This window comes from Geospiza fortis, unplaced genomic scaffold (genome assembly GCF_000277835.1).
Source record: "Geospiza fortis unplaced genomic scaffold, GeoFor_1.0 scaffold162, whole genome shotgun sequence".
In the NCBI taxonomy this organism is placed as follows: Eukaryota; Metazoa; Chordata; class Aves; order Passeriformes; family Thraupidae; genus Geospiza; species Geospiza fortis.
The window spans coordinates 3,864,579-3,874,112 of record NW_005054316.1 but is presented as its reverse complement, the minus strand read 5'-3'; the positions used below and the strand labels follow the sequence as shown (position 1 = coordinate 3,874,112).

The 9,534-nt window shown below is 39.0% G+C and overlaps 1 protein-coding gene across 1 annotated transcript in view; it reads left to right on the top strand.

Annotated features, from left to right (window-relative positions):
* Positions 1-247: 247 nt before the first annotated feature.
* Positions 248-9,534, top strand: part of NHSL1 (NHS like 1) — a 143,393-nt gene continuing 134,106 nt past the window's right edge. Inside the window, exon 1 of the mRNA XM_031056266.1 lies at positions 248-290. Coding sequence (XP_030912126.1) covers positions 260-290 — 31 coding nt within the window. The 5' untranslated portion in view covers positions 248-259. The remainder of the gene's footprint in view (positions 291-9,534) is intronic.

The following is a 9,534-nucleotide window of genomic DNA, read 5'->3' as shown; positions in this document are numbered from 1 at the left end:
CAATATTTATTGTTTGCAAGCTGTGTTAACTCGTAGGGATCCCCTGACAAACCGGGGGAATGGCCTGTTGTGATTTGCAGCTGCCTGCGCCACAGAATGCGCTTACTAGAGCTTTCCACCCGCTATTCAGCTTGCTGTTGCCTGCTTGTTTTCTGTTTTAAAAAGTGTTTTCGTTGTCAAACTGCATCCAAACTATTCAGTGGAAGCAGCCCATTTGCTGGTGTTCCGAGACACTTCGCTTTGTCCCTCCTGACATCCGATGATGGACGCAGAATATTCTGAGCCAAATGGTAAATATGAGTCTTCTACTTATGTCACTGTTTTTAGAGATATTGATTTTATTCAGATCCAGCGCATGTTTTATGACTCTGATTGTATGTGGGTGAGGTCACAGTGCTGTCCAGAGCTCTGGATACCAGCAAAATCCCATGGATGTAAATATATAGAAAAGAGACAAACTGCATTGGGGGAAAAAAAATCTCGTTTGCATAATAGGACTTCAAAGGAAGATTTTTGGTTTCTGTTATTTCTGAAAACATGAAAATCCTACATAAATGTGTAGGATAGTAACCACATCTGATAGTGTAAAAGGGTGTTCTGTGAAATCTGGCTTTATAGGCACATACAAAGCTAAATAGCATAAACTGAGGGGGAGCTACCAAAAAAACAGGCATTTGGAATGCCTGCCTTGGTGAAATAGGGAAAATGTAGGAAAGCCTGAAATTATGGGTACAAACTGAGTGCTGAGTTTTAGGAGAAGATTGCACCAAAAGCTGCAGATATGAATGAAAAAGATGTATAGAAGTTTGTGCACTGTATTTGCATTCTTTGCACTTCTAATTTATTAAAGGTTTTTCTGCTCAGTTAGTGCCATGTCAAATACTGAAATTGGATAAGAGTGCTTCAAAGGAACTTTTCTGATTTGTTTCTAGAATCCTTGTTTGTATTTTAGGAATTAATGCAGTTCTTAGGGAACAATTCCACAAATATGTACATTTTGTTTTCTTGCACCACCTAAAGGGAACTGTTTGTGTGGTCAATCAAATGCAGAAGCCTTTGTGGAATTACATCTTTAAAAAAAAAGTTCTCCAAAATATTTTTATGCTTTTAAATGTTTTTAAGATAAATATGTAGCAGGTCTTTTCATGTTTTATCTCAGGTATCTGTCTGCATAATTTCTAAGGTAGAAAACCCCAATATGTCTTTCTTTTTGTTTCTCTGTGTTATATATGCTTGCTCTTTTTATTTTTTAACTGAACAAACCAAAGGATACTTTTAAAAATTACTTGCTTCTAGAGGTGCTACAATGATATCATACTTTTAAAAAAGGAAAAAGTTTTCATTGTGATGTTGGAGACCTTTTGTTCCTCATCCTACTGTGCAAGTGTTTATATTTTATGTTTTTAAGGAAATTAATTTCAAACAGTTTCTGATTAGTGGCTTGGCCCTGCTTCATTGTCATGCTGATTTTCATATGGTTCTCTTAAAAATAAAATATCAGCGAGGCAGACATGGTAACAAGAGACAATCAGCAGTCCTGGATATTTCTGGACACCTTAATGTGGGGAAAGCCTGTGAGGGAAGATATACTGCCTGTGAAGAACTAGGCAGCCAGGTCCTGAGCTTGGTGTCCCAGGCAGAGAGTGAGGGAATGTGAGGTGAGGAGGGATGCAGCAGTTAGAGCAGCAAGGGGAGGCACAGCCAGAGAGGGCACAATAAGAATGTGGTGTCTTCTCCCAAATCAGGGAAATTTAACATGTGATGTATGGCATCACATAGTAGGCTAGAACAAGGGGGTTGTAACTGGGAGCAGAAATGCAAAATGTCAGAAAAGCGAGATGCTGAGGGGAAATGTGTGTTGTGGCTCTGGATGCAGTCAGCGATTGCAGCTCCCTGATGAATGAAGTGAGGCTGATGGCCACCCAGCACTCCTGTGCTGCAATAAGCACAGAATTGGTGTCGTGGTACCCAGCCAAAATGGTTTGTGCTCACCAAATTGCTGCTGATCAAGGTGGGACTGTCAGCACTGGGACTTGATGTTCAAATCATTGCCCCTTGTACTGGGAGGTGCCTGGCTTCCCTGCAGAATGTCACTAATCCACAGCACATTTAATTTTTTGTTTGCTTACATGTAGAAGACGTAGTTAAATTAATAAAACTTCAGTTACTGAAGAGTTACCAAGAGTTTCTTCATGGCTACACAGTCAGTAGTGCTAAATTTACTCTCTTACTGCTGGCCAGGTGAATTTAATAACTGTTTAAGCTGAACATGAAATTGGGCTGCTGCTTTGTCGTAATGAAAAATGTGTTTCTTTAATCCTCCTAGGAAACTGTAAACTGGAGGTTTACAGGTATTCTCTTAGTTCACAGGTATTCTCTTCCATTTTCTGCTCCTTTTCCCTTGGCACCACTGGATGGTGAGCGGCCTTGTGCTGTGGCACGTGTCCACCACAGCAGTGCTCTGTTTAAGCCCATCATCCTGTGTTGGTGTCTCTCCTCCTCTTAGGTTTTATAAAAACTGCTATTTTATTACTATCTAGTAAAGAATTGTCTGTGCTGCATTCTGTCCTGTACATTTGCTTCTTTGTGTCAGTTTTTTAATCTTGCTGGGATAAATGAGGCTTTGGAAAACCACAGAGAAGAGTTTAGTATAAGGGGAGGCTTCAGTGTTAACTTGCTTTCATTTATGTCCTGTGGTATGTAAATCCACTCTGGATCTGTCTGCCATACTTTAAGTCATGGTTGCATCCTTGTCTCCAATGTTAATGGTGTGAAGAGCAGGACTGCAGCCTTAGCACTGAGGCAACCAGGGCAGAAATGAAAACTACTCTTTGTTTTCACATTAGTCCTCCACCTATTTTTTTTTCCCCTGACAGTAAATGTACCTGATTTTTAGCTGGCAGAAATCTGTCAGCCTGGCACTTTGATCCTAAACTCAGGAATACATTGTGATTGGATCATGATGCTGGTCTTTCCATTTGCTGAAGCTTGCAGTAGCTGCTCAGGAGGAACACAATGCCCTGCTAACTCCGCTGTGTCAGTGTTGGCTTCGTCATGATACCAGAAACATCTTTTGTTCACTGCTGGTTTATAAAGCTTTTGCTGGTTGTTTTTAAATTGATGCTTCACACTGGGAGAAGTTAAAGGTGGTTATTTTTTTTGGAAATCATGAATGCACAAATGTGCCTCTAGTTACTCTGTGTCAGCTAAAGTCTGAAAATTTTTGAGGAAAAGAGCACCCTTTTTTGACGTTAGTAGATTTGATAGTAAGAGGGGTTTTCTTTCTGTTTTGTTAACTTTTTTTTTGTATTGAAGACCATAAATTTGTATACTGCCCAGAGGTGCTGAATTCCCAGGCAACAGATGATAGAGGAACTGAAGTCACTGAGAAATTACATTTAAAGATGTTGCTCATATGGTTGCAGAACTCAAAAGTAAACTGCAGTCAAGTTGTTTATGTAATTGTTTATAGACATTTTCATTGAATAGTTAAATAATTTTTACATTCTTTTTTTCTTTCCTCAAAAAAAAAGTAGGCAAAGGGAAAGCACTGTAAACTAAAAATATTACAAGGTTAGATTGAACTACAAAGTTGTATTTAGAGTTTTTATCAATTGTATTCTTTCCATCTGTTTGTGTTTGGGATAAGACAAGCCAGAGCTGAAACTTAGACTTGTCTATTTCAGATCCTCCTAATTTGGCTATTGGAAATTCAGAAGCAGCATCCCTTGAGGGCCTTCTGTGTGCCATGCAGATACTCCTGACCCTCTCTGTGATTTATATGAAACAACCATGCTGACCTGTTGGCCAAAATGAATGTTCTGTTTTCTGTTAACTGGGAAATTACTGCTGTGGTTTTACTTTTTCAAAAGGGTTAAAAACTTGTGGGAAGCCCAAATGAAATTGGCTTTTTTGTTGTCTGAAATTGGCTTTTTGTTGTCTGAACTTGATTTTGTTACTCTTGCAGTGTCACTGTTTCACAGACGATCTTCTAGGCTAGACAGGATCTGCATTTCTAATACAAAAATTCAGGCTTTTTACAGATCTAAATGGAACAAAAATAGACAAGTTTCTTCAGAGTTATTAACCTGACTCCTTCTCATGAGCACTAATTTGGCTCAAAACTGACACATCAATTGCAGCAATTTTCTTTAACATGTGAAACACTGTAATATCTGCAAATTTTAAGGGTTATTAAAAAAATGCATCTCCAGTAACACTTGAGAATTAAATTCTGGTAGGTTTAATATAAAATAGAGTAGATGTTTGCCAAATAGAAAAGACATGTTCAAAATACAAAGACTGTTCAGGACACAGGGTCATAATGTTAAGAGGGTGAAACATGAAATGAAATAGGGTATTTTGTTCCAATAGGGTGCATTAAAAATATTTTGAGTCACATTTGCTGAATTTTTTATTCAATATTTCACTGTATGAAAAAAATCCAAATGTGCTAATACCTTGTCAGTATTTTCTTTTCCACTGTCTCCAACTAAATTGAAGCCCAGCTCCAATAATGATTTTCTTTCTCAACCTGTCCTCTTTATTTCTAGTCTGTCAGAGTATAATTTGAGAAATACACCTATTCCCTGGGCAAGAACTAACAAAGTATGACTTGTTCTTCTAGATGAGTTCTTTGCCCAAAATAAAATGCTCCCAAATTAGAGCTGGGGTTGTGTTGATGAAAACAATAAATTGAAGACTGAGAACTTGCCAATATCCACATTTCCCCATACCAAAGTTATTGTTCGTCAGGTGTGTCATCATGTGTCTTGCCACCATTCACCAAAATAAATGCCACTGGAGTAAATGCCAGTCTGGCATAAATCTTGAATATAAGTAGCAATGAACATGGGCAAATTGTGGTGATGATTTTGATAAATGATACATTTTGGTGTGATGTTTAATTTGTGGTAAGAGTTCTGGAAGACCTTCACTGAGATGGACATAATTTGTTGCTCATAGTCCATATAGACAGGCTGACTTGGAAAGAACAATGGAAGTTGCTTTCATGGTAACAAATAATTTGGAAGTTGGTTTTGCCTATAGAGTTTTATTTGTATCTGGTGGTTGGGTATAACTGCGGTGTTCACGGTTCTTGTCTAGTTAGATGTTTCCTTCACATTTTTCCTACTAGGGTAATTTTCACTGTGTGTCTTTAGAGCTGAAAGAAAACATTAATGTTAATCCATAACATTATTTGAATGTTACACTGGTATTGTATGAGCAGATTCAAAGTGCAAATTAATTGAAACAGGAGCAATTTTAGTAGGAGGTGTCATATTGAAAGCAGGGCAATGGGACATTGGAGCTATAGTAGAATATCCTTTAAAAGTTAAGGTTACAATTCTAGCAGGCTATTCTTCAAGTCTAAAGATGGTCCTTTGGTTGGACGCTTCCTTATGCCAAGTTGTGGGATGCAGCAGCAAGGAGCAGTTGGCCATAGCCTGTGCAGCCAGAAGCTGGTTTGATGAGTTCGTTCATATCCCAGTCATTCTTGGGCCTGTTGGAGCCGTTTCCCAGTGTGGTTGTCTGCCTCCTGTGACGGGAAATGATATGGGAGCTGGAAACAGTGTTTCAGGGAGAGGCAACAACTGGCAAGCAATTCCACTTGCTCCTATGTAGAAATCTACACATTTTAGCTGGGCATGTACCAAGGTAAACAGACTCTGGTTCCTGGGAGGAAAACTGCGTTTGTTCCCAAGCTGCTCCGTGTGCAGTCTGGGAACCTTTGCATTGGGTCAGGGTGTGTGGGTGGAGATAGTAGCTACTTTATTGCCTGACTTTTATCAACTGCTGCAAATCTGTCAGAGACCCAATGTGAGTTTTGGTGTCTGAGGAAGGAACTACCACAGAGTTTAGAGAGTTCCTGCCTTGAGCTCTCAGCTGCAGGTTAGTGCCCTGACAGCAAGATTTTTCCAAAGCTTTTCTATCAAGTGCTGCTTTATCATGAAACTTCTTTAAAAGTACCCTCAATCTGCTTGGAGGTTTCGCTATGATAGAGATGTAACTAACATGGAACATTTTCGTGGTCATTTGATAAATTCAGAAATCGTTTACTCCTCTGTAACCTGCTCCAATTTTTACACAAATTCTTAACCACAATTTATTATACTAAATGGCAAGAGAGTAAAAGTTCAAACCAGGTATCATGTGACTCTTGGAAATTTGCCCTTTCCACAGGGGATCTGATGTCCTTAAAAGCATTAAACCTGTCCATAATGCTATATTTCTATTTCATAATTAGCAGGTGACTAAACGTTTGCAGTTTTGACTGCTTTACTACACTGTGCAGGTACTTAATGTTTTTGCACACTTGGATTTCATAGAATGGATTGGGCTGGAGGTGACCTTAAGTTCTAGATCCAACCCTCCTGCCATGGGCAGGGACACCTTGTAGTAGACCAGTTGCTCAGAGCCCCATCCACGCTGGCCTTGAACACCTCCAGGGATGGGACATCCACAACTTCACTGGACAACCTCTTCCAGTGCCTCACCACCCTCACAGTAAAGAATTTCTTCCCAATGCCTGGAATCTAAACCTGCCCACTTTCAGTTTAAAGCCATTTACCCCATGTCCTATCACTGTACACTCTTGTAAAAAATTCCTCTCCACTTCCATCAAGATGAATATCCAGAAAGCTTTTGGTAATATTAGAGAGATAAGTGTTTTAGAAAGAGTGAGCTTTGGCCAGATAACCAGATGAAGCAGCTGTTTTCTGGTTCACCGTCTGCTGTGCTTTTGCCTTCTATTCCCTTTTGTCTGTGCTGTTTCCTTGCAGCCCCTGCTGTGGATCTGGCAGGCCAGGGGAGAGGGAAGCAGCCAACCATACCTCCTTGCACAGCAGTGCTCTTGCCACCACTGCTCTCCATCAGGAAGCAAAAGGCATGTCAGTCTTTACAATTATTTGCTACTAACTCGTTCTTCCAGGCTTTGCTGCCTTCTGAGGCACAAGAAGTTTGGCCCACCTTGTCAGTATTGTGTATTAACTCTACTTGTCAGTGCTGGGATTGCTTCACTGCTGTCCTTGCCAGGTCTGATGCTTAGTCATTGAATGTCTTTCCCTGACTTGTTACTTCATTTTTCTTTCATGTCATATAGCATGCATGAGCTTTTGCTGAATGATATATGCAGAATTATTCATCATTTTAATATATAAAGGCTTGATGCATACCTGAGTCTAATGAGTAAGGAAATGGTTGTTTAAGTTGCAGTATTTAATTTATATTTTGTAGCTCAAAATAAACAGTCCAAATCCATAGGCTTCTTTCCAATTAATCATGCTTACAATACTACTGTGAAGCTGTGTCTTCTTTTCTCTATTTCTATTCCTTCTGTCCATCAGCCTCACCATTTGTTTATCCCCATTTGTTTTACTTTCTCTCAAGGCTTTAAATGACTTTGAGAAAAGGTCATTTATTGGGTGTATAGCTTGGGTTGGAATCTCTTAGTGTAGGCAGTGGGAGTTTTCCATGGGAGTGACACAGGTGAGAGGCAGCAGTTCTGGCACCAACATTAAAGTAAAGAGGTAGGGCCAGTTTTAGATGAGCATAAGCTCTAAATTATGATCTGAGTGCAAAATTGGAGTAGCCTGTTTCTCTGTTCTGCTCAAGTCTGTACCTTCATACCAAGCTTTTACAGAGCAGTGCTTAGTCAGACCTGCACAGCCCATGGAATTTTATCCAATAATCTCTCTACCAGGCTCAGTAATGCATGTCTGAGCTCATCATCTCTCTTCAAAATATGTTTGACAACTAAAAATTATAAAACAAAAATATTTTTCATCCTAAAAGAGAAGTATTCTGAAGGTATACTTTGAAGTCTGTTCCTCTTCCCAAAGACTTTGAAGTCTGCAACATATGTGAGAAATGCAAGTTAAAGTTATTTTCAGTAGGGAAAAAATAACTACAAAATATTTGAACATGAGTAATATTTTTTTTGTACATCTGGGTTGTCCTGGCATTCCTTATATAATCCCATGTGCATGGAAATGTTGAATTTGCAATTTATTTGCATCGTTTCAAGAGACAGCACCAGAAGGACTTACAGAGGCCGCATACTCAGCCAAAACTTAACACAGACAGAAAACTGAGTGGTTTTAGCTCTAAAGCTGGAAATAGTGGCTTTATTAATGTGTATCTGTCATACAATTCTCGACCAAACTTTTGGAGTTTGCATCTTCATAATAGGGAATTTTCTAGTGCTAACACTTTTTACCAAGTAGGCAGGACTTCCTTAGAGGTGGCCCATGCTGTCAGCCCATGGTGTCTAAGAAGCAGGAGAAAAACAACCTTATTGTTACACTCCTTTTGTTTTCCAACTGCTACAATCAGTTAGTTTTGTTAGATGTACATCAAATGCTTCTTTCTAGGAAAGCACAGTAACTGCTCTGAACATGGTATGTGCTGTACACTGAGAACATTTCATGAGCAGCAGAAGTTTCTTGCACCTCACTGATGTATTTTTGTGCTGCTGTGATTCCAGGGAACCAAAGGTTCTCTCACTGTTCTCAGAGCTGAAAAAAAATGCAGCATTAGAAACTTATAATCTTCTTTTGGAGGATTTTAATGCAATATTCAAATAAGAAGAAAATAGCTGTTAAACAGAAGTAAAAGTAAACCCGGGGAAGGTAGCTGGGGAGAAATGATAAAATATATTTTGTGTGAGTTTGACTACTTGCACCAGTTTTCACATAAATAAACATCATTAGGGCGTGCTTCCAAATCTTGAATTTTTTTCAGCTGTGTACCATGGTATGGTGCCAGAGACCTGAAGAGCTACAAATCAGAGCTTTGCAGCCTAATTTCTCAGGGAGCTGAAAGATTCTGTGTGTCAGTACTAGCTTTGGTTAAGACACTTCTTGGAGTTGCTTTTTCATTAAATTTTCAGGTCTGTATATATTAATTTTCCAAATTAGTAACTTATAAGTGGAATATGGATACATGGATGCTGGTATTATGCATGGAATATGGATTACGTGGACTTGGAATCTCTGTTAATAAAAGGAATAAAATACCTTTTCTTGTCTAAGTAATTGTGAGGCTTGCTGGGACAGAGTGGGGGCAAAAAAATGAGCCGTGCTACCATTTTCAAACTGGCTTTTGTCAGTGTATATGAGTTTTCTACATGGTTATTTTATTCGCCAAAATTTATCTGTGCAAGAATGACTCTTCTACTTTTCTCCTCTGCATTGTTGCACGTGTTTTACTGCACATAAGGCTTATTTTACATTCCACAGGAGCCTGCCAGGATTTTCCATTCTGTTTCAAAGCAAGAGTTCACGTCTGAGTGTTTTCTCACTCTAGTAGTGGAAAAGGTCTGTTGGAGTGTGCTGTGATAACTCTGCAGAGAGTTAAAACTCAGGGCAACAGGAATCAAGGATTTGAAAAGGTGGAAAGGTATTTTTATTTTAATAAAAGTGATGAGCATCTTATTTTCCTTGGGTATGAATGCTGTTTGCCTTGCAAATGAGAATTCAGCTTCTCAAATCAAAGATCATTTCAGCAGTTGTGAATGTATGAATGAAACAAAAC